This window comes from Nematolebias whitei, chromosome 4, assembly GCF_014905685.2.
Source record: "Nematolebias whitei isolate Nwh7 chromosome 4, NemWhi1, whole genome shotgun sequence".
NCBI classification, from domain to species: Eukaryota; Metazoa; Chordata; class Actinopteri; order Cyprinodontiformes; family Rivulidae; genus Nematolebias; species Nematolebias whitei.
In genome coordinates this window covers 21,683,242-21,709,941 of record NC_056501.1, presented here as the reverse complement: position 1 = coordinate 21,709,941, position 26,700 = coordinate 21,683,242, and the positions used below count along the sequence as shown (strand labels likewise).

The 26,700-nt window shown below is 39.7% G+C and overlaps 2 protein-coding genes across 2 annotated transcripts; one reads left to right on the top strand and one right to left on the bottom strand.

Annotated features, from left to right (window-relative positions):
• The first annotated feature begins 1,794 nt into the window (after positions 1-1,794).
• On the top strand, positions 1,795-3,223 carry mrpl18 (mitochondrial ribosomal protein L18). The gene is made up of 4 exons (XM_037675302.1): positions 1,795-2,023; positions 2,112-2,280; positions 2,677-2,911; positions 2,993-3,223. The coding sequence occupies exons 1-4, from the start codon at positions 1,939-1,941 to the stop codon at positions 3,068-3,070; spliced, it is 567 nt and encodes a 188-aa protein (XP_037531230.1). The 5' UTR covers positions 1,795-1,938; the 3' UTR covers positions 3,071-3,223.
• Positions 3,224-5,031: 1,808 nt separating this feature from the next.
• si:ch211-203d1.3 (protein phosphatase Slingshot homolog 3) lies at positions 5,032-24,623 on the bottom strand. Its single transcript, XM_037675301.1, has 17 exons — positions 24,454-24,623; positions 21,899-22,053; positions 20,460-20,497; positions 20,176-20,362; positions 17,280-17,395; positions 17,087-17,155; positions 16,170-16,235; positions 12,950-13,132; positions 12,414-12,507; positions 12,197-12,325; positions 11,937-11,983; positions 11,624-11,770; positions 7,596-7,796; positions 7,195-7,420; positions 7,010-7,108; positions 6,807-6,902; positions 5,032-5,243 (listed from the first exon to the last, which is right to left on the bottom strand). The coding sequence occupies exons 2-17, from the start codon at positions 21,944-21,946 to the stop codon at positions 5,106-5,108; spliced, it is 1,884 nt and encodes a 627-aa protein (XP_037531229.1). The 5' UTR covers positions 21,947-22,053; positions 24,454-24,623; the 3' UTR covers positions 5,032-5,105.
• Positions 24,624-26,700: the final 2,077 nt, after the last annotated feature.

The window sequence follows — 26,700 nt, the reverse complement described above, 5'->3', positions numbered from 1 at the left end:
AACGTGTGTATTTATGTCGATCCTAATTGTATTCTGCTGCCTGTAAACCATGAAGTGGTTTAATTAACTTGCACATTAATCACGATCAGTGACACAGACTGTTATTTTTGGCATCAGTAAAATGAAGACCAGTCTCTTTTGCTAAATGATGACATCGTATGAGAAATGCTAGTTTTGTAATCCCTTTTCTGATTTTTTTACTTTTAATATGTATTGATTTCTTAATGCTTTTTTTTTTCAGTATCTCAAAAAGTATTTGGCAATAATCTAATTTTTACTGTATAAACACTAGTTATAGGCAAATTCTAAAAAAAAGGGAAGGCACTGCCTGATAATGGGTCTATTTTGGTGTTTAAGGGAATGAGACTGTTGACTTGGTGAATGTTAAGATTGTTGGATTGTTTATCAATTTAGGAACAATCTAAATAATTTCTCTGAGCCAAAGACTTTTCCCCGTATTTTAACGTCTTCCAAGCATACCCCAAAGCAAAGGTATTTATTTGTAGTTGGGTGTTTTATTAGTGCCTTATTAGAATAATTTATGTGTTCTGAATTTTGAAAAAAAAAATTTAAAAAATTGCAGCTGCTGTTGTGCCACTAATTTGTCAAAACCTCCAAGTTGACATCTGTTGTTTTTTTTTCATTTAATTCTTTAAATTTGATCAAATTTGAAGAAAAAATTAAAAATATCTTTTAAGTCCTGTTGCGTGAAGTTGTTCATTTATTTATGTTTGTTTAAGATGTTTCTTTTTTCAGCTTTTCTCTCTTCAGGGTCTCCACAGTGAATCGTCCTCCTCCATCTCACTCTGTCCTCACTCCAACTCCGTCCATGTCCTCTCTAACTGCATCCATGTGTCTCCTCTTTGTCTTTTTCCTGGCAGCTGCATTTCTAACATCCTTCTACCAGTACACCCACTGTCCCTCTGGACATGTTGGTTTTTAAGATGTTTATTTGTTGCTTTTCAACACATCAAGCAATTAAAGCCAAAAAATTTAAAGTGGGAATATAATTTTTAAGACACCTGTGCTGGAAGACACTTTAAAGTTTTATTTCTAACAGTTACTGTCTTGAAGATTTTTTGTTCAGATGTGTAAGTAAAGAGTACAAGTACATTTTGTTACAGTTTTAACTTGGACTGTCACCTTGTGTTGATGTGAAGTGTTTTTATGTTCATTCAATCTTTATTTATACAGGTTAGTCTCATTGAGTCATGCACTCGTTTACAAGAGACCTGTTTTAAACAAAATTATAAATGAGATACACACAATAAACATTCATATGAAAGTATAGAAGATGAAAAGCGTATAAAAGAAGTGATACAAAACAAAAAACATGCTACATTAAAGAATTAAAATACTAAAAACATGAATATGTCTGCATTGATTTTTGCATTGAACTTAACAGTAGTTTAAAATTAAAATGTGTAACATGTATTTTACATGTTTGAACAAAAGAAGTGAATCACAGAAGAAGGGAATAAAATAACTGAACAAGAGGTTTAGCATTAGAAACATGTTGGAAAAACATCTGATGGTATTTGTTTTAAGTTTGTGATTCCCCAAATTCCAGATGAGTTGTCCCATTTTTGGCCCTCAGTCCATATTTTGCTCATGCGTGTTGTAAAAATTAAAGATAAAACAGAAGTTACTGTTTAAAAACACCATAATTTAAATGTAATTATTTTATTTCCATAATTATTTTCTTCTGACTCGTAGACTTATGCCGGTGCATTCTCTCTCTCTCTCTCTCTCTCTTTTTTTTTTTGTCGCTTCTGTTTCCTTCCGGACCTCTTTTCAGGTTACACCAAGTGAACCACAGCTCAAGGGGATGTCAAAGATGGAGGACGTCGCGTGAACCTGATTTAAACGAGCATAGCACTTCAGGTACAAAGCCTTGTCAGATGGTAACAGACTGGACTTTATTTGTTTAACGTGAAGATGGCTCTGAACGAAATGAGCCGCTGTGTTCGGCTGTTGTTCGGTCCAATTCAACGATGTCCTGTTGTGACTTCGAGGCAGACTGGTAAGGAGGGGGACGGTATTTAACGACGCACATCTTTATGTTGATTCAGAACGAACCGACTAATTTTTGTTTCATGAAACTGTGCCAGCTCGGTGTCTGAGTCAGGCGGCCACTCAGCCGGAGCCCACCGCGGATGAAAACGAATCGGTCAGTCCGACCTTTGTGAACAGGAACCCCCGGAACCTGGAGCAGATGGCTCTGGCTGTGAAGGACCGGGGCTGGAAGACTACATGGCCTCGCCAGGAGTTCTACCACAGGTCTGACTCAAACACTGCAAGCGGCCCCCTCAGATGTTCTTATTAAATGTGCACCCATCACACTGTTAATTTAGGTGTTATAATTTTAAACATTTTAGTGCAGTGTGTTTTTTAAAGAATACATTTTCACTACTTCACAAAATGTGAGCTCCCCTTTTTAAATTAGTTTAAATCATTTAAAAAATAAATAAATATATAGATGGGGTTGCTTTCTTTTTCGAACACATTAAACGTAAAAAATACATAAAAGCTCCAAATTTACACATTGAAACATGCAGAACTCTAAGTAAAACCATATAAAGTGTTTGTAAATTTATTCCCGCTGCTGGTTGAGAAGTTTTTGACCTGAACCCATTTAACATTTAATTTTGATCATTCCTTCAATCCTCCCCCCAGGTTGATGTTCTTTCGCAGCAAACGCCACGTCACGGCGGAGGTGTTCTCCACCGGCTCTACTGTTCCCGTACTGACCTGTTCCACCAAAGAGTGGGCAATGAAGAGGGAACTGGCTTCCACAAACTCTGTAGTAGCGTGCCAAGCTGTGGGGGAGGTGCTGGCGATTCGATGCCGGCAGGCTGGCATCACCAGGATGGTGTACAAGGAGATTCCCTGGACGTACCGCTGCGATGCTGTGAGTACACGCAGCTACGACTGATGGATGAATATTGGGTGTAATTACTGCATACTTAAGTTGTTGTTTATTATCTTGTAGGTTCAGGCGTTCAGAACTGCAATAAAAGAGGGAGGAATCATTCTCAGTGAACCCAGGAGGAAATATATCGGGACATAAATCTACTCCACCAGTTGTTTTGATAAATGTCCATCACTTATTACTGGACAGGTGTTCAGTGACAATGTAGAAGAAAAACAATGTTTCTTATGGATAAGTGTTTCAGAACCTACCTGTGCTGCTCTGGTGCATTATTAAAAGGAGAAAAACAAATTGTTGGGATATTTTATTTTATTTTTCTCTCATAATGTTTCGTAAACGAGAGAGAGGTGTGGACAGTGAACAGCGAACCACAACAGATATGGATGTTGATCAAAAAAATAAAATTAAAAAGTGATGTGTGCTGACAAAATGTGTCATAATGAACATGGGCTGCAGTGCTAAAAAGTAATTTCTATATTTTACATAAATAAGATTTGTGAACAAATTAGTCAATAAAAACACTAATTTTCCTATTCTACCTCCAAGTTAAAGTTTTCTAACAAGTCTCTTCAGAAATAATCTTTTGTCTTCTAGCCCTTTTGATTTGCTTTGAAATACATTCGCTGTCGTAGTATCAGGAAATTCCTTTCATCGTGAAGTTTGGGGATCCCCCCCCCGCCTTGAATTCCCAACATCATTCTAGACCAGCGCTATTCAACAAAACTGCTCAGGGGGGGCACAGTTTCTGAAAGGGAACAGCTCGGGGGTCAGACATCCAGAGATTAGTCATTGTGTAAATAAACCAAGTTTTGCAACGATCTGTTCCCTTTTAAATCGGTTTGTTTTATTGCACTGAATCATAAATGCAATAAACCAAACCCAGAACCACCACCACCAAAAAAAATACTATTAATGAAGTGGGCTGGATTAAAGTCACCCATGGGCTGTAAATGGCCCGCGGGCCACCAGTTGAATAGCCCTGTTCTAGACCAATAAAAAAAACAAGTTTTCAAACCAGCACACGTAAACAAAACTTATCTTGTTACTAGCCGGATGAGAAGTCACCAACATTTCAACAAACTATCATCTTGAAGCTTTTGAGATTGAGAATTTGAAAATAAATATTGAAAAGTTCCTCACTGTGACTCGTCTTGCCAGCACAGATCACAAACATTGATCTTATCAATCACAGTTACCTCAGGGAGTGTGGAGCGAGCGCTGAGGGCTTATAAAGTGCATGTAAATGCTTGTAATGGTGGGCATGCAGGTTAAATGAACAAAGCTTTAGCTTGGCTTCCATTGACAAAAAGTAATACCAGCATGAAATAATGTTCCACATCAGCATCTGATGTGTACTTTTTAAAGTCCATATTTATACACATTAAAAACCCTGAACTGTTTCATCACGGGCTGGTAGACAAACACCAAAACATGCACCCGCTTCACCAGCATTTATATTTTGATACCATATTGTATTTATGCAAGAAAGTTGGGACGTATGAAGCAGTAGAAAACAATACAATACGTGGCCACCACCTTGCAGAGTAAAAAACAACATAAAAACACCAGTTGTATTTCATTCTCAGGTTGAAGGCACTCGTGCAGTCCTGGTGTTAAATAAAAAATTAAATGGTTCAACACGTGGACATGATATTTTCATTTAAATATTTTCACTGGCACATGGAAAAAGTTTGGCATTTAGATGTGCGCCATAAAACTGGCCAGACGTCCATAATGCACAGCTTAAATGTTATAAAATCCTCCCATCTGATGACAAAAAAAAAGACTTTTGGAAATGAGCAAAGTGGCAGTTTAAAGCCTCGTATTCACCAAGGAAAGAGCTGCTTTTGCATAGATCTCAGGGAGTGTTGGGAAGGAGGAGACAGGAAATGGGGCTCTGATGAGATTTATCTGTTTGTGGCAGAACATCCTCAAATACTTAACACCAAAACCCAAACAGCCTCTGTAGCTGATGATGTCCTGTCCCAGAGCAATACTGCAGCAGAAACCTCCAAGAATTCAGTTAAAATGAGATGTGCAATGATAGACCAGCAAGACAGAAGTACAACTTCAATGCGAGTGTAGAAAAGCCTTGGCATGCGTCGTCCTGGTGTCTTCACCTTCAGGACTTCCTCTGTAGTCCTTTTCCCTCCTGTCCTTCCCTTTGTTCACTTCAGTGCTCGCTCGTGTCGGCGTCTGCCAGGCAGCGCGGTTCTGGTGAAACGTCCACACATGCTTTTTGGTGGGTAAGACCCCGTCGTGCTTGGCTACGCCTGCGTTGTCCTGGAGAGCGTCTTGGGCTGCCAGGCATCTTTGAAGAAACAAAACAAAACGTCATTTATCAGCAAAGTTAGTTGTGAGCTTGTATATTTAAATACAAAGAAGAAAAAGAAAGGATGGGATGCAACAAAAATATTTTGAAATACTAAAATGTGAGAAACTGAAGCCAGAAACGTGTGTGTGCAACTCAGAACACTCTGGTCCCAAAAATCCCATCAAGACCAGTTATACATGAAAGCAAAATAGCTCTTCTTATATTAGGTGGAACAAAACCAAGTGAACAAACGACCTCACCACCTGAGCTACTGACATTTTACAGTTCAGCCTTAAAGCACATCCACTAAAAACTAAAGCAGAATCCTCTGTTATGTTGTATTTGGTCAAGAATACATTCTTTTGTTGTCTCAATATTAAACTAACATTCTACGTCTGATGCTTTTTTACGGAACCGTAAAAATAAAATACATGTTTTGAACATACTTTGTGTTTAGGATGCGTCTGAAGAAATGCACCGCGGACGCAAAATCAGCAGTACTGAACGTCCAAAGACCCACACTGGCAAAGTAAGGCCCGAGGGCCAGAAGTGGTCCTTGTGCCATCTCAATCTGGCCTTGGACCGACCCATACCAAAATAAATCTTTAAATTAATGAAAGAAAACTGATTTTAGTAATGACTTCTCTAAAAAGTAAAACCAGGTCTCCACTACCTTTTTTACCAGTGTACAAAAAAACAAAACAAAGACGAGAGTGCGACTAAAACAAACCTAGCATTCCAAAGGCTGCGTGGCGCTTAATCCAAACATGGGTTAAATAAAATATGTATCAAATAAAAAATAAATTAAATATTGCATTGTTGGTGAGAGTTGGTGCCTCAATTAATTGTCACAGATTTTAGTTTAAAGGCACAATTTGTTATTAGGCTAAAATGGATGTATGCAAGCATGTTAGCTATGATAACCCTATTAGAAAAATAAATAAACAAACAAAAAGCCTTAAATAGACTTTAAATATGTCAGAAAGAAAATTCATATAAAGCTTCAAACAATTACAAAAATGCAACAAACGTCTTCATTGTGTCATGAGAAAAAGCAACTCTTTTTCATGTTTGTTGTGGTTTTGTAAGTGACGCGACGCAGTGAGGTCCTGCCCACGTGGGCCCAAAGCTCCGACACAGAACACTTTCATCACCAGGATGTTTGACCTTCATTACTTTTATTCCTTAGAGCCTGAACGTGACGCGCTGACATGCACTGTGTGAAACTTCTGTTTGAAATAAAACATTCAAAATTTAGTTTTGCAATTTTGTTTTAAAGATTCAGACTACTTTACATAGAGATGTGCACTCATGACCTCATCAAACTATAAAACAAAGTCGTGCCATTTTCTTGTGTCACATTCGTGCACATATTCTTTGCAGACTTACTGAATCTGGATGTTGGGGTTTTGAAGTTGAATGTAAAAATGCTGATTGATTAAGCTCTGACTGGACGCTTCTCTAAACTCCCTTAGTTTAGAATCAATGTGTGCAAAGCCAAAGAAAAGAAGAAAACAAGGAGTTATTTATTTACTTGTAAACAAGGAGTTATTTATTTACCTGTTCGAGCCCTTTGTCCTCGTCATCCAGTTCACTAATGGACTGCATGAGGGAGAAGAGGTTCATCCTGCCACTGCGATTCAGACTCGGAATAACCTTCAGATTAAAGAGATGCAGGATTAAAATATAATAATGGTTTCAGATGAAGTGTGTGTGTGTGTGTGTGTGTGTGTGTGTGTGTGTGTGTGAGGCAGCTTGTCTACCTTGTCTGGCTCATTGATGGTGATGATGGGGCTGACTGCTGGTCCCGTCTGGCTCGGAGGCTGGATGCTGTCAGCCATGGGCACCGCTTCTTCAAACACCTGCGTGGGATTGAGACAGTTAAGAGTTCAACTTGTTAACGAAACAAAAGTCAGCAAAACTTTTAACTATTTTATTGACAAATTACATCGTGGTCTTCGTCAGAATCGTTTTTCTCATCTGGACTGCCTGAATCTTTTTCGTCTGGACTCTCATCATCGTCATCATCATCCTCGCCTTCGTCAACGCCCTCATCTTCTTCTCCCTCGTCTCTCTTCTGTGGCGTGCCGTCGAACACCCCCTCTTCGTTTTGCACTGACTTTTGTCTGTGGTCTCTTGACTTTCTCTTCCAGAGTGCGCTGTGACGCTGCTGACTGAAAGGACAGATTGACAGTCCTCACACTTCTTCAAACGTTGAAGACGTTAGCACACATACACACACACACACACACACACACACACACACACACACACACACACACGCACACACACGCACACACACACACACACAAACTGTGTGTGATATTTGTGAACAGTCTGAGGGCACACCTGGCGCTCAGGATGCCGCTGTAGGTCTGCAGCTGCTTCATGAAGCCCTCGTTGGGCTTGATGATGGTCCGGCGGTCTCTGACGTAGGCCAGCGCCACGTCCAGAGGCCAGCACTGCTGCTTCATGGCGTAAGCGATCACCGTGGACGCAGATCGAGACACTCCCATCTTACAGTGCACCAACACGGCCTGACCGGTTTTTCTGTAATAAAAGAGGAGTTTGAACACATTTTTATGTTAGATTTGTGAATTTGATTCCCTCCCAGGGATTATTCTGTTCCCTGGGTTTCTCTTTCAGAATTAAAACTAAAAAAGCAGAAGCAGCCTTTTTCCGTTTGACTGTTCTTTCAGTCGGTGGAACTCGGTCTGCATTTGTAGGCACGCAGCAACGACTCCAAACAAAACTGTGTTTTGAGTCAAATGATGTAATTAATGCAGAGAATTATAATAGTAAATATAGCAGACTAAGGACTTCTGTAAAAAGTGTCACTCCAGCTTCATAATTCAGAACTTAATTAAATCTTTGTGTAAACCCTCGGGCGTTTCTCATGATCTAATCTAATGACTAGAAAGGCCCGGGGCTGAAACAGTGATGATACTGATCTAGAGCTACGACTCTTTCTCGTGATCTAATAAAACTCTGAATTAGCAGCACCAAACAGTATTTATAGGAAAAACAAAAAGTGTGTTCTAACAATCCAATTCTGATTTTGTGGAAGAACTGGATGATCAGACTTTATATAGCACGCAGGGTGAAGTTTGATTTATCAAAGGAAGACGTATCGTGACACTAGAGAAAGCCTTTGTCCACAGTTTTATCAACAATTCACAACAGATGACATCACAAGGCACAGGCAAACAGGGAAATAGGTTAACTCAAGTCAAAGTTTGATGAAATCATTTTCAATATTTTGGTAACAATTTAAGGTCTATTGGTAAAAAAAAGTTGTCTAAGAATAAAAAAATTAAACAAGCTTCTGAAGGAATTCTGACTGATTATTTCTTCTCAATGAAAACTAACTTACTGGTTTAAAATGTCACGGAAGGGTCCTTTCATTGTTGCTATATTTTTTTACAATGACCCGTTAGGAGCAATAAAGATTTACTGAAAAACTTTAAGTTCATTGATGCTTTTGGTCATCAACACTGTCAAAACATCTCATAAGCACAATATTGTCTTCATCCTGGTCCAGAGGATTAATAAATCATTTGTACCATCTGCAGTAATATTTTTAGACACAGCTTAATGAAGGCAAACTAATAGTGATAATGTGGTTTTCATTAGGAGTTTTTCTACTTGTGTTGAGAAATGTGTGTTGAAGGAGAATTTCGGCCACAGTTGTGATGCTCCATAAAGTTTATCTTGTCTTATCTTAGTTTTCATCAAACATATAAAACTACAAAATTTGCAATCAGAGTACCGTATTTTTCGTTGTATAAGTCGCAATTTTTTGCCCAATTTGCATGACCTGCGATTTATATGGCGAAGCGACGTATTTATGGATTTTTTCCATTTTTGGCAGAGATATGACGTTTCCATTCATTCTGACTGAAAACGGAGCAGTACCATTTCGGCCACTAGGGGCGCTAGAGGGCCCTCTAAGCTTTTGACGACTACTCGTATACCTGTAGGCATAAAACCATGCCAAAGGAGGAGTTTCCCCCGTGCGTGGTTGTGACAGTTAATGAGAAGGGGTGGATGGACACAGACTTGATGAATGTGTGGCTCACAAAGTGCTACACGAAGCAGCCAGATGGATTTTTAGAGGAAAAAAAAGCCCTCCTGGTGACGGACAGCATGCGTGCGCACATCACGCCGCAATTTAAAGATAAAATTAAAGCATGCAACTCCGTCCCTGCCATCATCCCGGGAGGCTTGACAAAAGTGCTGCAGCCTCTGGACATTTCTGTGAACCAGAGCTTCAAAGCAGCTCTGCGCCGCCTTTGAGAACAGTGGATGGTGGACGGAGAGCACAGCTTCACGGCTACGGGACGGATGCGCCATGCAACGTTCCAGCAGGTCCTCGGCTGGATCGATAAAGCGTGGACCTCAGTCACCACAGAAACGATCCAGTCGGGGTTCAGAAAGGCCATGATGTTAGCTGGAGCTGCAGCTGGAGCTGCAGCTGGAGCTGACACGGAGGAGGACTCTGACAGCCCCAGAGAGGAAGAGGAGGCAGCGCTACATCACCTACCTCAGGAGTTGGCAGAACTCTTCGCCAGCAACACAGAGGATGAAGAATTCAACGGGTTTGAATAAAAAAAAAAAGGCGTTTCTGTCATTATGGGCGGGTGGGTGTGTAGTAATGTTAAAGCCGTTTCATTGCGTCGGCTTCATTTTGCCATGTTTTGACCGTCAAAGTGTATTTATTAAGAAAAAGATCAACTGAGACACGCCTTTACTATAATTTCCAGCAAGCAAATAATTGTTTTTAGGTGTTAATCTTGTTCAATTCTTGTTAAAGTCCTCCCGTGCACGCTCCTGTGGCCGCCATTTGGCAGCAAATCCATTTTTGGCAACACTGGCCCACATTTCCGGGTTGTCAGCGGTGACACATTATAGACGCGACTTATACGGTGGTGTGACGTTTATGGTGGAAAATACGGTAACATGTTCCACCCACAAAAAGCCAAATGTAAATTACTAATTTGTATTAATGTTAAGTAGCCAGCTGAAACATCCACTTTCTTACTGTAGATGAAAACATTGTCAACAGTTGTTTCATTTAATCAAACATGAGGCATCTCTCAGCTCAAAGATGAGAAACAAAAGGGAAACATCTTCAGATTATGTCTACCAGTAGGGCTGCACGATATATCAAAGCACTATCGATATCACAAGTTCAGCGTGCAGAATATCAATATCACAAAGTTTTCTAAAAAATGGCAGACACAACCAGAACACAAAAAAAAAATGTAAATTGTCAATCTGATGCTGTTCAGCCCCACTAAGCGCCCACATCCGGCATGTGGAGAGTGGAGAGCAGTGGTTCCCAACCCTGGTCCTCGAGGAACACCATCCTGTATGTTTTACTCGTTTCCCTGCTCCAACACACCAGATTCAGTGATTTGATTACTTGCTCAAGTTCTGCAGAAGCCTGTTAATCACCCATTCATTCAAATCAGGTGGTAAAGCAGGGAAACGACTAAAACATGCAGGATGTTGGAAACAACTGGTGTAATGAGAGAACATGTTTATATTGTCATCACAAGTCTGTAAAATGACTGAAATCACATGTGTTCCTAATGTTGGGCAGCCCTTCATACCAGCACTTTAAACTTAATATTACCCCGATATATTTTTTTTTTTTCCAAGCATAAAATAAAAAAAAGAACAACTGTAGAATGTAGAACTATGAGAAACTTTCAGTCAGATTGTGGACTGACAGAATAGATGTCTCATATTTAATGTAAGCTATAATCGTTTTAATTTATATCATTTAAGTCCAAGCAAGAAAAAAAAAAACTATACCAGAGCTTGCCAAGTCAACTCCTAAGGAATAACTCCTAAATATGACAGGAGCATGAATAAATATAATAATTAACACTAAAGTAGGTGGTGTTAACTGATACTATAAATATTGCCTGATACTCTTTACCATATTTTCCGCCGTACACGCCGCACTGCCGTATAAGTCGCATCAGTCCAAATACTATGTCTAATAAAGTGAAAAAAAAAAACATAAATATGTAGCTTTGCCATATAAGTTGCATCTATTATGCATCATCGCTGATGCGTCACGTTTGTTACGCGTCACCGCTGACCACCTGGAAATGTGGGCCGAGGACTTTAACAAGAATTTAACAAGATTAACACTTAAAAACAACGTTTGTTCAACTTTATAGCAAAGGTGTGTCTCAGTTGAACTTTTACTTACGGTAGGTTTATATGTTACTCTGAACATGGTGTGGGTGTATCCAAATAAATGTACTGATATAAAAAAAAAACTAAATTCAAATATGATAAGTGTGCATGTACTCAAAAGCACTCTGATTTATCTCCTGGTGTACTGGGTGTTTCTGATCTACCTCGCAGTGTTGATAAAGTTGTATGTGTCCGACCAGTGGGGCAGCAGGTCGGTGGACTCCACATCGTACACTCTGACGTTCATGTAAGTGAAGGATTCTGGGAAAAAATTGTCAATTTCCCTTGTGACGTTCAGAATGTAGCCGACGCTGAAAAACAGACGAGAGGCAGACTCAGAGGCATGTAGTGACTCAGCAAAACTCAGCGTTCTGAATGACATGTTTCCGTGAAACAATAAACCGCACAGATGGACAACAATAAACAGAGCTGCAGCTTGCAGACAACATAAAAACAAAACAAAAAATAAACACCCACTTGTTTTTCTGCAATTCCTCAAAGTTAGCTGCATTCCACTCCGAACCCTGAAACAAGACAAAAAAAGAAAGAGGTTCAATCAGAGACAACTGACGAGGCAGAAAAGGCTGGCAGGGCTGTCAACCCTGTCGACACACAATCACCCACAGAGGGGAAGTTAAAGTCACATGACCACATCCTGGTGACAGCACACTTCTGTAGATTACAGGCCCCAGTAAAAGAAAGACTTCTCTATTACAGCTTTTAACATGAACACTCACCAGGTAAAGGTAATCAAATATTTTGGAGGGCTTGTCCATCTGAGCCATCGTCACCAGGATCTCGTTGTCTATGTACTCCTTGTAGGGTCTCAGTTCAATTCGAATCCTGGTCTCCAGAGCAGAGTGCACCTACAGCAGCAGAAAAAACAACAACACCTTCATCGACCGTTTAAATTTCATTAGAAATGCTTCTTTTCAGAACAACTTTGTGTCTTACCATTTTAGACGTGAGGTTGTCCAGGTCTTCTGTCCTCATGATGTCCCTCAGATGCTCTTTGATGAGTCTTTCATTGGAAACTCTATCTGCGGAGCTTTTGTTGTACAAGAAAAGTTAAGCTTTAGTCCAAGTTGATATGTATACATAAGCAATAGGAGAACATAAATTTATTTCCATTTCTGTGTGGTGATGAATTGTAACATCTATTCAAGCACCCTGCTTGATTTTATCACCGAATAGTAAACAATTTTATTTTACTTGTATGGATATACATAGATCTAACTAGCTAATAATGCATTGTTACAAATTTAACTTCATTCGTTCCTTTAAGTAGCTTGAAAAGCTCCTATTGATCAGCCTAAATTGTTTTTCTACTAAATGAAAATCCAAATAAGTAGTTCTATACTTCTACTTGGTTAAGATTTTAAATGCATATTTGTAGAGGAAAAGCGACACAAAGTTCTCCTTTTAGCTTAGTAACAGCCTGAAAAATGCTCTCTTGGTACAACGACACTCAAACAAGAAATGTTTCTTACTTCTGTCCATTACTGTCCCTGCGGACCGACTCCAGGTCATTCATGGCCTCCCACTCGTTCAGGCAAAGGCGATCGGACTCGATGTGCTGGTGGTAGTGCTGGGACCACTCCAGCCCACTGCCTGGGATCACAGCTGATTTGACCGCCCGCTCGCAGCAGCCATGCAACACCTGGAGGATGGACCTTACACAAGTGGGGATGGGGTAGAGAAATAATTTAGTATCAATATGTCCATCTGAACAGTAAAAATATTTAAAAGGGTCTACAGGGGCCTTCTCTCTGGTGGTCTGCTACAAGAAGACAGCAGAGGTGTGTGCACAGCCAAGATTCAGATCCCATCACTCTGAGCACATTTAAAGGTGGGTTGAGGGTGATGTGCACGTTTCTAAATCTTAAATGACTTGTCCTCTACTGATGAAACTCAACAGCACAGTTGCCAGAAATCCCAGCAGACTCCCTACAGGACTCTGTTTTCCCTTTAGACCAGAGGTGTTCAGTTAAAACTCGCTGAGGTCCAGTTACTAAAATTTCTCCTAGTAAAAGGTCAGAACGAAAGTCCAACATTTGTCTTTTATTGTCTTGTCTATCTGTAGTCACATTTTCACAGTTAACAAACTGCACTTTATAGTAAACAACGAGCTCTTTTACCATATTTATAAGTAGTCCCAGACAAATACATGTAGGGCCTTTATTTCAGAATAAAACTGAAAGCTCAGAATAAAATACATCTTAAATGTGCAAACAGAGACTAATAAGCTGTTTTCTCTTAAACTGAAGAGGTCCAAGCCTAAAGAATTGAAGGTTTACACTTAAAGTAAAACAGTTAGCAGCTTTAGAAAACAGAAAACAATTAAAAAAGTGGCTCTTTTAGAATAAAAAAAAAGTGTAAATAGAGCAAGAAAATTCTTTTTTTCTTGCTTAAAGAGGCAACAACCTATAAAAATTTAAGTTTTCAAGTAAAACACTTCAGGAAACAATAAATTCAAATGACTCTTTTAGGAAACAACTGAAAACAGAGCATTTAACAACACCTTTTCTCTTTTGATTATTTGTTTTACTTTTCTTAAATGGACATGGGATTGTCCTGCCTGTAAGTTAAATCTTGGTTAGTATGGAGTCAGAGAATGTATTGAGCATTAACATCTGTAGTCGTCAATGACTCTGAACAGCTGCAGCTGTGCCAGCACATCATCTGCTAATATTTCTGATTTTCTGCATGCTGTTGAAGCTGACATCGGATTTGTTTGATTTTTTTCGCACATCTTGTCTTTTTGTTTTCCATCAACTGTCTCAGCAACAGCATTTAAGCACTTCCTTCACTACTGTTCCGTCACTAAATGTTTTATGTTGCTCCAAAATCCACGATCCTTGAGTGAACTTTCAGCAGCTGCTGGGCTGTAAAAGTATTTGTGATGAGGAGGGTGGATCTTTCATACTGGGCTTGCAGTTCGGTTAATTTACTGCTCTCTGCTCGGACTTCAGCAGATACCGTTGCTCAAAAGAGACTTGAAAAGCGTTTCACGTTGCCACTTTTAATTAATGCGACTGTTTCAGAGCATATGAGGCAAACAGGTTTTGAACTGCCTGCTGGAAGAATGAACATTAATTTCTCTGTCCATTCATCTTTAAAACAGCGGTTTTCAGCATCAACTTTTCTTATTTTGGAGCACGACATGCTGTCTCTTCCTCTCTGTTCCTTCTCAACTCTTCTCTGGTGAGATCATCTGCACCGGCCGTGCATGGACAACAAGAGATTCGATTGGTTCATTAACTGAGTGACGCTAATACTGTAACACCTGAAGTAGAGTGAACCTCCAAAACACACCTCCCATGGCTCTGCACCTAAACTGTCTATCACTGGAAAAATGCTCCATGAAAATCATCTGTTTTCCTGAGTTTATTGGGCACTGGTCTGGACAAAACCATCGCTTGGTCTGGATCCGGACCGAGGTCTGTCTATTAGTGACCTCTGCTTTAGACCCATGTTAATGTTTGGTGTAAACACGACCATCAAAGATGTCTGTTGTTTAGAGAATAGTACTATTAGTATTTTCCTGTGTGTCTTTTGTAACCTACCGGTAATTACTTCTGCATATGTTGACTATGAAAACATTCAACTCAAGATGAGTGATGTGACTTTTAGTTTGCGTAACTTTTATACCACTCAGACCATTTAACTTTATTTACAAATAGTATTCCCATATAAATATACTGAGATCTTCAGAATCAGAATATCTTTATTGTCACTATATCAGCAGGTATAACAAAATTAAGATGCCCCACTTTGGGGTGATACAGACAAAACAAAAATTTAAAGAAACTAAATAAAAAATAAAAATGAAAAGAGACATGATAAAAAAAAAACCAGTTACACCTAACAGACCTTATGTCAATAAACACGGTTAGAAATACTGTTAGATTGCACAACAGCTCCAGAGCAAAAATTGCACATTGCTCTTCTATCAGTGAATAGTAAAATAGTAAAATAATAAAATGGTGAATAGTAAAATATTACACGGTCCCATGTTCTATTTAAAATGGGTATAAAAACAGAGTTTATAATAGGTTATTTAGTGCCCGAACTGCCGTCGGGTAAAAGCTATTTCTGAGCCGATTGGTCCTTGTTTTAATAGTTCTGTACCGTCTGCCTGATGGTAATAGCTCATAGAGATGTGACTGGGGTGGGAACCGTCCATAACAATTCTGTGAGTTCTCTGAAGACAACGAGAGCTGTGGAGGACAATTCCTTCAAAAACACTCTTCTTTATAAAACCTGCTTCCGCATACTTGATTTAATTTAATCTTCTTATGCTACTTTTAGTTTGGATTAAGTCTTAGCTTTCAGCTAGCTTTTTGCTATTTTTAGATTTCAGCTAGACTGTTGTTGCTTTTAGCCAAATGCTGTGCTGCTTTTAGGTAGTGCTTACTGTTTTTAGTTTTTCTCTAACCTTTTTGCTACATAAGGTTTTATTTTAATTCACGTTGCAAATTCTCAGAAACGGCACTTATCTCTCGTTATTTTTTGAGATGTAATTTGGTCCAACTTGGTGAAAGAATTGACAGATAGGTTAGAAATAAAGAGGAGTGACACGCAGTAAACTGCTCGAGGCTGGAACCAAATCTGGACATGTTGAAAGCTTCTGTACACTTGGTGAACATTCTAGCAGTGGAGGTGTAAGAAGAGTTTTAGCTTTACTACTTCAGTTCCAGCAACACTTACCACATGGTCTGCATGGAAACTGGCTTAAAAATTCTGGTTTCCTCTGCTGACGTCACGCTAAAACCACTACGGAGGATGAAAAAAAAAGAGACAGATTTCTGATAAACATTATAAGACCAAAAATAGTCAGCTACAGAAGATAGAGACAAAATATTCAGTGTAAATTTGTAATATTTCCAGAGGATAAAGTGACAGATGAGTCATGTGAGGGCAGTGAGAAGGATAAAATCTAACACTGTGAGAGGTGAGAGCCAGCCTGATGGGGTGAGTGTGTTCATATTGCAATGCAACCCATCAAATCATCTTGTATGACATCCTGATGCATGCTCAATAATCCAAGTAGAAAAATCCAAAAAAGTTCAATCTGGTCCTCTGGACATTCAAAAAAATTTCTGAATGTCCAGAGGACCAGATTGAACTTTTTTGCATCTTGTATGACACTCAGCATTAGTTCAAACACAGCAGGCAGCAGGCAGCACAGTCCTCACACCATGTTAGCTCAAATGTTTTTAGTTCTTCACATCGGCCTCCCCTGTGTATCAGCAGACATTTTAAGTAAAGAGGAGCTGACTGGTGCAACTTACAGTCATTAAACTACACAGTGAGTTGTAATAGAGCTACAATCAACATGTTTAGATAAATTACAACCACATTGTAGTAAAATTCAGCCGTTCAGCAGCTGAACTCCCACTGCAATTGTTGTACAGACACACTAAGAAGCCAACTCTCCTGTACTCCCATTTCACTACAACAACACATTTAGTGTTTATGTAAGAGTCCAAGTCAGTGAGCGTGTGTAATTTATAGCAAATGATTCAGCCCTATAAATAACACATTGTCTCTGGAAGGAATCCCAGACAACAATGCTGCAGCCTCACTACTCTCATGTCACAGATGAACTTTTAAATCACCCTTACCCGTCTCCGTCCAGGTACACTTGTGTGTCGCTCCATATTGGCAGAACCAGGCCAATGGTGCACTGGTTGCTGCAAAGATACACAAGTAAGGAATTTAAACGTACCAAAGTTAAATCAGAAAATAGGCCCCCCCACCCCCCCGAGAAGAATCATGCACCGTTTGTGAAACAGAACCTCTCTGGGTTATGCACACCTGTCTGCGTTGGGGAAATCGACGCCCAGCAGAATGCTTTCTTGTTTGCTGCTGGTCGTGGAGACGACGATCAGATACCTGACTCTGACCAGGCTGACCGACTCCAACTGCACCGCCTGCATGCCAGAGTACAGAGAGGGACAAAGAACAGCAGGAACCTGAGAGAAGTCAAGTGAGGACAGCAGAATAAACGTGCTTTTAATGCAACACGAGGCCTGAAAGTACCCAACAAGTTAGTCGGATTGCATGCAGTACACCCTCAGTGGATTGATTTTTGTATTATTAGGGAGCCTTGGGAAAATGAGGTGAGGAAAGATGCTCTGTTCAAATAGAAAACACAACAACAATAAAAGTGCTAATGTTTTCTAAGATGTCACACATGACACAGATGTGTTGTTACTTTCCACAACCAAGTCTCTAACAAAAGTAATACAGTTTTTAGCAAAAATTACAGATTACGTGTTAAACTGGTCACCTTTTATACAAACGTATTCATTAACAAGAACAGAGACGTTTATATTTCAGTGAACGTGGGTTTAACGACTTTATATTTGTAGTAAATGGAATGAAACAGACTACAGGTATAGTTTTTATACATGACATTTGACTGCCTTAAGTCTTAATTTGACTGTCTACAAGTTCACCCACTGCAGTACAAGTATACACAAAATACTCTTAACAAAATCAAGCTACACTGATTATCAGATAAAGCAGTTCTAATACGTGTAGATGTGAATACACTTGTGGTGTGTAACAAAATGTCATGCTTAGTCCCCGGACAGTAGCTTAAAAAGTTTTCATTGTTGATTTTACAACAGCAGTAACGGGCGAGTTTAAAGAAGATTTATTGTGTGTTCTTTCAGTGTTTTGTTGCTTTTTGTGTCTGTGAAAGTTTGGTAAAGTTAGAAAGCTCAAATTTAACACCCTGGGGAAAGGAGGTGTTCTGTTCCTGGACTCCCTGAAAGCCTCATTTGTTGTCTCCACTCTTCTCCTTTTACTTAACGTCACCCAATCACATCACATCACATTACATAACTGATTCATAAAAAGTTTTACACGCCTGGAGCAAGAGAGGGAGGGATTTTTGACCTAACCTTCTACCAATCAGAGAAAATTTGGTCTTCGAGGCTTTTATAGAGTCAGGAGGTGAAACTGTGCAGTTTCGACATAAAGCGCCAACAGATCTCTGCAGCTGCACAACATGAACAAAAAATGTGTAAAAAAATAGTTGGGAGGGCGGCACGGTGGCGCAGTCGGTAGAGCTGCCGCCTCTCAGCGAGAAGGTCGCCAGATCGAATCCCAGCCAGGGGACCTTTCTGGGTGGAGTTTGCATGTTCTCTCTGTGCAAGCGTGGGTTTTCTCCGGGTACTCCAGTTTCCTCCCACAGACCAAAAACATGCATGTTGGGCTGATTGGTAACTCTAAAATGTCCCTAGGTGTGTGAGAGAGCGAGAATGGCTGTTTGTCTCTTTTGTCTCTATGTGTCCCTGTGATGGACGTGCGACCCATCCAGGGTGTCCCCCACCTCTTGCACAGTGTCTGTATTGGGTACCAGTGACCCCCGTGACCCGAAAAGGAAGAAACGAGTAAAGATGATGGCTGTGGCTGAGTGGTTAGAGCAGTTGTCCTACAATGCAAGAGTTGGGGGTTTGAATCCACCAGGAGTCACATGCCAAAGTGTCCCTGTGTAAGACACTGAACCCCTCATAGCCTCTGATGTGTGCCCCATCAGTGTATGAATGTGATAAAGCTCTGATTAGTCTCATTAGAATGATTTGTTCAATCAATCTTTGTAGAGATCTAGTAGAGTGCTGTATGAATGGATAAATGAGGACACAGATTGTTGTGTAAAGTGCTTTGAGTATCTTGATAAGATAGAAAGGTGCTATATAAGTACAGCCCATTTACCATTTACCTGCAAATGATAAAATTAGTAACATGCTAGTGTGCATTTTATGGGTTCTTCATGTAAATAAGACTGTATTGCGCTATTACTTAAAACTGCTCTCAAATGTGGCTTCATTCACTCTTATTTCCTGAGTATGGAACCTCTTTTCAACCCGTCTGTACCTTGAACATGTACCTGTACACTCAGCTGTGGAACCTCTTTCATCCTATCTGTAGCTAACAAGCATCATAAGAGTGGTCTAATTGTTTGCAGAGAAAAAATCATTACAAATGAATTTTAGCTTGAGGCCCTGAAATGGGGCAATGAGTTAATAAAGTAAAGGAATAATGTTACAGCGTGCGGTCTCAGAACATCATTACCTGCAGCGTTCCCTCAGTGCAAACTGAACTCAGCAAAAAGGCCTTTTCTTACTCTGCTCCTGTAACCTGGAACACCTGGCAACAAGATCTGAAGCTGTCCACTTCAATTTCTTTAAGGGATTTTAAACATTTGATAAGGTCATTAGAAAAATCTAAGCCAATATGTTCTTGTTTTTAGTATTATACCTTGTTTTATTTGGCACTTTGATTTTATTGCTTATATTACACTATTGTTTTTATTGTTGTTTATTATTGTACTTTATATGTTGCCTGTCTAAAACAGGTTTCGCTTGAAAATGAGTCCTCGTGACTCAATGAGACTACCTGTATAAATAAAGGTTAAATTATTATTATTGTTAAAAGCAGTCAATGGAAAGATGCACAGATTCTTACCTAGTCATTAAATTATTTATGTTACATCAATAAAAACACAAGATCAATACTTGCTGCAGAACATATCATCTCCTGTGAACAGGATACATTAAAAAGCAACAAGATTTACAACCAGTTGGACACAGCATTACCACTTAGATGACACCACACACACACACACACAAACCTTTCCCCGTGACATGTTTCAGGTTTAACTAAACTGATTTACAACATGCGTGCAGCCTCGAGGGCTCACCAGTTTGATGGTATCTTCTGGTCTCAGCTGTTCAAACATGGCGCGGAGGTGTCTGTGCCGTGCGTTCGACGCTCCAATGTCTTTCTTCTCCGGAGAAGTTGCTGTGGAAGACGTGTCCTCGCTGCAACAGTTGATTTCGCCATCTTCCAGCAGAACAACTGCCCCTTTTACGAGAGCAAAGCTCTCTCTGGAGAAATGGACAAGTCAGGCGAACGCTGCTTTCGCTGCCATTTTGTTAAACATGTAGATAAACAAGTTTGAAGGTGACATGGATGAATATTGACCTTTTTTGAAGTCTCCCTCTTCTCTGGAGGCTTTCATCCTTCAAAATACAATAATTTAAAAGAAAACATTTCAGAAGAAAAACAGAAGAAAAAAAAAATACAGCTCCTAATGTGTTGAATTGAAGTTTATGCACAAATATTTGCGTGCATTTTAGGGATAGAATCGTTTTAGAATTACAGTAGTCTTTTTACAATTTCTGCAAACTTTTAAATTTGTGTTAAATGTAAAAACATTGGATGCAATGATCCACATCATTTCTAATGCTCTCAACATTTGCAGTTCTTACTTACTAACGACTATCTTTTAAGGAAGTACCACACTCCATTTCCTAGGAGCACTGGAAACAGTTATTGTCTTTCTTTGGTGTTGTTGAATGTGTGAACACATACAGCAGGACAAAATGTTCAGTAACTTTACGGGCGACAAGCAGCACAACTCGGACAAGACAAACAGAAGATGTGACGTACATTTCAAAATAGAAGCTGAACGTGGAACAAACAAGTAAGAAGTGATAAAAGGAGGAGTGTGGAGGAAGAAAGAAAAGAAGCAGTGAAACTGGTAAGAGTTTACAGGGAAAGAAACTTGAGACAGTAACATTACCTTTTACGCAACTGACAAGTCCAGACAGAGTCAAGAAAAAAAATAAATAAAGAGAAGTGGGCAGGAGCCAGGAGAGGAATGATGAGGGGGTTGAAGAAGAAAAAAGGAGAGAAAACACAAGTTAAGATAGTTGGGTGATTAGATTATGTGACAAAATATGCAAAGAATGAGACTTGGATCCACAGTTGAGCCATTTATGGTTCGGTGAGCCATGATAAAAAAATAAATAAATAAAAACAGGGAAAAAGCCTTCAACATAATATTAAATCATTTTTATGACCAGTGAGACAGCATGAAAGAAGAGAAGATAAGAAGACAGAGCTAATAAAAGTCCTGATGCATGCTCAATAATCCAGGTAGAAAAATGTAACCAGGTTGAGTCAAGTCCTCTGGACAGATTCTTTGTTGAATCGGTTTGCCTTTTACCCAAAAACACTTCTTCAGACGGAAGAAGAATCCGTCTAGAGGATCTGACTCAACGTTGTCAGACTAATGAGGGTGTTATTTGATTATATGTAGACTTAACAGTTAACAAAGAGCACTTAGACAGACATAAGGTGATTTGCTGTGTTGAATGGAGGCTAAATCACAGTATCTTGGATAAGAGTTAGTGGAATCACAACCAAAAATAAAGCTGCGTCATAATTCTTCAGGCAAATGTGGTGCTGGTGTCTGCAAAAGGACACATTCAACGCCTTCTGCTTTTCACACGGGCTTTACAAGATCTCAGCACAAACGGCTCTTGTGCAATGTCCTGTTTTGTGCGGTGACGACAACAACTTTATATCTGTAGATACAATGCTTGCGTCCAACGAGGCACGAAGATGACTAGACTCACGGGATCGGTGGAGATGGATGGGAGCCTATGCAAGGTCAACAGAGCCATTGCACAGTGCAGGTCTCTTCCAACTAAGCTGGTGGATTCTGGCAAGCCCAGACAGGTTCTGCAGGTTCCTTTGCCAACAGTGAGTCGTTGGAGATAGTTTTTATTTTCTGAAACAACAAAGACATACTTAACTTAGATTATGTCCAATGAATAAAATTGGTCATAAATCAGATGTTTGATTAAAGGAGTTTGTTTTTTTTTGTATGAAATCCTGCACATTTTTTTTTACACTAGAGCTTTAACTGAACAGATGAGAATAAATCCAGAATACTGTACATTAAGTTAGATTAAAACTTTGTATTTACGGTAACTGAATGCAACGTGTGTGTGTATTAAACTGGTTTTGTTTAGTTTTAAGTTAAAAAGAATGGAAATATAATACAAAAGTTTGTATACCTCAAGAAATTTGAGCTTTGGAAATTTCACAAAACTAATTACTGCGGTAAGAAAGATGTAAATAAATTTTGCCAGGAAAAAGACAAATAGGAGATATATGGATGCAGTTAAGAGAGAACATGGAGGTAGTGGGAGTGAGGACAGAGGATGCAGAGGACAGAGTGAGATGGAGGAGGACGACTCGCTGTGGTGAGACCTGAAGAGGGAAAAGATGACAGAAAAAGCTTTAATATGGTAAGACTACGGCTTGTTGGCAATCATTCAACTGAAAGGCAAGATGATTTCCATACATATTCCAAATCCTCGAAATACATCTCAACAACAATCAGCAGACACAAACTCCAGCAGAAATCTGCATTTTTCTCTGAAATATATCTAATTTCTTTAAAAGCATGAGAAGTTGCTTGCAGGATTGCTGAAACGCAAAAGAACTTTCTTCTATCATAAAAATTATTTACAGTCACATCCACGTCACAGATGTTGTGACTAGACTGACAAAAGCAAAATGGCTTAAATAAGCAAGATATTTGCTAAATAAATAAATAAAGTCTGTATTTTCTTTAAAAAGCATCTCTCTAAAAGCATGAGGGTGGTATAATCATGCTGTGGGGTTGTGCTGGCACCAGTTCCACAGGGAACAATGACCACTGCCACAGAGATAAATGAACTAAGGCCTTTACAACAAAGAGCATGAAACCAAAACATCCATCCGTTTTCTTTTACCCGCTTCTTCTACTTTTGGGTCACGGGGGTCACTGGTGCCCATGTCCAGCAATCACAGCGCGAAGGGCAGGGTACACCCTCGACAGGTCTCCAGCCCATCACAGGGACACATAGAGACAAACAACCATTCACTCTCTCACTCACATTTAGGGACAATTTAGAGTTACCAATCAGCCTAACGTACATGTTTTTTGGTCTGAGAAGAAACCGGAGTACCCGGTGAAAACCCACGCATGCACGGAGAGCACATGCAAACGCCACTCAGAAAGATCCCCGGTCCAGGATTTGAACCAGGGTAGCCTGCTCGCTGAGAGGCAGCAGCTCTACCAGCTGTGCCACCGTGCTGCCCCAAACCAAAACATAAAATGGAAATGAATTAATGTGGTAAGAATATGGCTTGTTGAGGACTAACTCAGAAAGTCAACAACTAAGAGGTTCTTTGTTACAAAGTACTGATCATGCAGATTGCCCATTTTTTAGGCGTTTTCCCTTGTTATTTAAACAAATAAAAGTAAAATTACTGTAAATATTTGATATAATTCTGTTTTGAATTATTATTATTATTTATATGCACAACTCTCTCTAGCAGAAATCTTGACTAGTGATGCTTTATAGGTTTTCTTGACTAACATACTTCTTGTCATACTGGTATCAGCAGGATGGAAGGGACGGGGATTGCTACATCAGTCAAATAAATACCAATGGATGTCAGTGGTAATGACTGACAATTATTTTTCTAACAAGCAATAAATCTATAAAAATGTCACATGAAGTGACATTTATTTGCACAGATGTCCCTTTAAAGATATACATAAATGCTTTGTTCATTATATGGGGATGCCACTGGTGACTAATTATTTACACCAGGACCTAAAACATCATTAGACAAATGCAAAAATCAGAGGATTTTAAACAAATGAGCATATTATTAAGAGTTTACTTTAAAGCTATTTAAAGGACTTCTCGCAGATGGATAGAAAGCAGACTTGTGGCAAAGGTAAACACGAATAAAAATCGACCAAAAACAATCAGGTGTAGAATTACAGGGAAGTTTACACAATCAGTGACACACAAAGCAGAGAGCACCGTTAAAACAAATTAAAGTCACCCTGGGTCTGCGCAGGCAACCACTGCATTATAAGGGGAAAGGGCTCCTTCTAATAAAATACTGATTTTGCATCGCAAACAGGTCAGCCTTCGCTTTAAAGAACGTTTTATTATTAAGTAATGAGCTCAAATTAACCCCGTGGTTCAACACAGCTAGCAAACTCAAGCAACAAAACAGCGACGCTTCATGGATGTTGAAGCACACCAAGCTAACAGACGAAGCCGTGACACGTTCAAAGACAACATGGATATGTGTCACTTACAAAAAAACGGGTCCTCACCTTCCCAGTCCGGGTCCACCACTATAATTTCCTGTTTGTTGGTGCCTTGGTCTGTCTTCCGTACTGCGAGCTCCTAATTCCGCCCTCTGCTGCTGTCGAGGGAGAGGACTTCACCATTTACAGCTCGGCGGCCCGCCGCTGCTGCTGCCTCAAACCGGGCGCAGTTCACGCAAACCAACGAGCAGGCGCGAGAGCCTCGGGGGCCGTGACGTCACACGCAGAGGAAACGTAAACCCAGAACAATATTTAACAGCTTTGCCAGACACACGTGTCGTATTTATATTATAGTGTTAGGGATACGATACTATAAATAGTTTTTAACCCCTCCAAAATAGACGAGCCTTGGAATTTCCGCTCACCGTTAGCTGACAACACGCATCTTCGCGGACAGTACAATATTTCGTGATTCCCTATCTGGCAACCTTGCTATTTATTCCAGTACAAGTTCACTGAATCTCCTGAAAATCAAATGAAATCAACATAAGGTCAACAATGCAATGAAATGCTCAGGACGAGAAGAACCGTCTCGACCCCCCCCCCCCCCCCCAAAAAAAAAAAACCCCACCAACAAATACCAAAACATGCAACAAAAACAAGATGCCAAAAGTGAAAAAGAAATCTACAGCAGCACAGTTCTATTAAGTAGTATAAGTATTAGTAGAGTGGTTCTGTTGGCATCTTGCATTACTTAACGCCATAAAAGGGAGTACTGTGCTCCAAATGAAATTGCTATATTCGACTCAGTTCTTCATCTTCTTCTTTCCGTGGCTCCCTTCCTCAGGGGTCACCACAGCGAAATAAGTCGCACGAAGACGTTGCATTTATTTTTACGTCAAATGCCCTTCCTGACGCAACCACAGGCCACCGAGCTACCACAGCCCTCTGTGTGGAGCAGAGAGCTGCCATCTAGGGCACCGAGGGAGCAGATGGTGGGGGTTAAGGGCTTTGCTCAAGGGCCCAGATTGGGGCAAATGAGGATGGAGACAAGTGTGGGTGCTTTGCCTGACACACCCACATGACTTCAGCTCAGTAAAAGTACTAAATTTAGGTTAAAGACACGCACACAAATTATCAGATGATATCTGACTTCACTACTCTTCAGTGTGCAATTAGGACAATTTTGTTAGAGCTGACAAGCCACTCTAGATTGCTAAAACAAGATAAAAAATAAAAACTGTAGTAGATTTCAGTTGGGTAACATTAAAAGTCAAAACACATGATTCAAATAACGTTCAAACTGAAACTGTCCAGTAATGAGTTACACGTCTCTCTTGTAAATGAGTCCTCATGACTCACTGAGACTAACCTGTATAAATAAAGGTTGAATGAATGAACAAATGACTCTTGCACCCGACAAATAAAGGCCATTCAGAAATGTGGCCCTTTAGAAAAAGCGATAATTTGAACAATTTTGTATTAATATGCAGCAATTATTCCCTGTACAAGGGCTGACTGGGGCAAACACATTCATTACAGCAAAATGACCATAACTATTGGTGGTGGGGTGATCAGTATAAAACCTATTTATTTGATGCTTTAGCTTGGCTGACATCATGATATATATTATTTACAGAAAAGTAGCAGTGCATTGTTGACACTACAATACCACAAGGAACAGCACTTCACCTTGCTCAGATGCTTCAGTTCTGTCAGTCACATCTTGTAGGCTTGAATATTGTTTTAACAGTGTAAAAGATTGGATCAACTGAAAGTCTGATATATTGAATGGATCTAAATGAAACTAAATAATAGCTCCTAATCTTAATGGCATTAATCAGTGTATTTAATAATGTCCTTAATAAACTATGTCAATGGATTTAAGAGTTTTGTTTTAACACAGAATAGAAAATAATGACAAAACTATTAAAAAAAATTTAATAAAACGTGTTAAACATTAGTTTCTTATCAGTCGGTGTTTTCTAACCATATAAATGTTGCATCACATACTTCACTCGGGTCACCGAGTGTTTACTGTCCGCTCCTTGTTGCCTGAGTGAAACCCTAGTTTCAAAAAATGGCACAACGTGACGTCTTACAGGCCCTAAACTGTTAAGTCATATTTAAAAATAACAAACTTTCTTAACAAAACTGGCTCTCCTTAACCAGACAGTGGTGACTTTAACCGTTGACTTTGAACTCGACAGGACCACGCTCTCGCGCAGGGTTAAAAGCTCCACGCATGCGCACTACGATTAGCACTTCCTGTATTGGTGTGTAGTTCTCCGCTCTGACGTTCGAGTAGGCGAA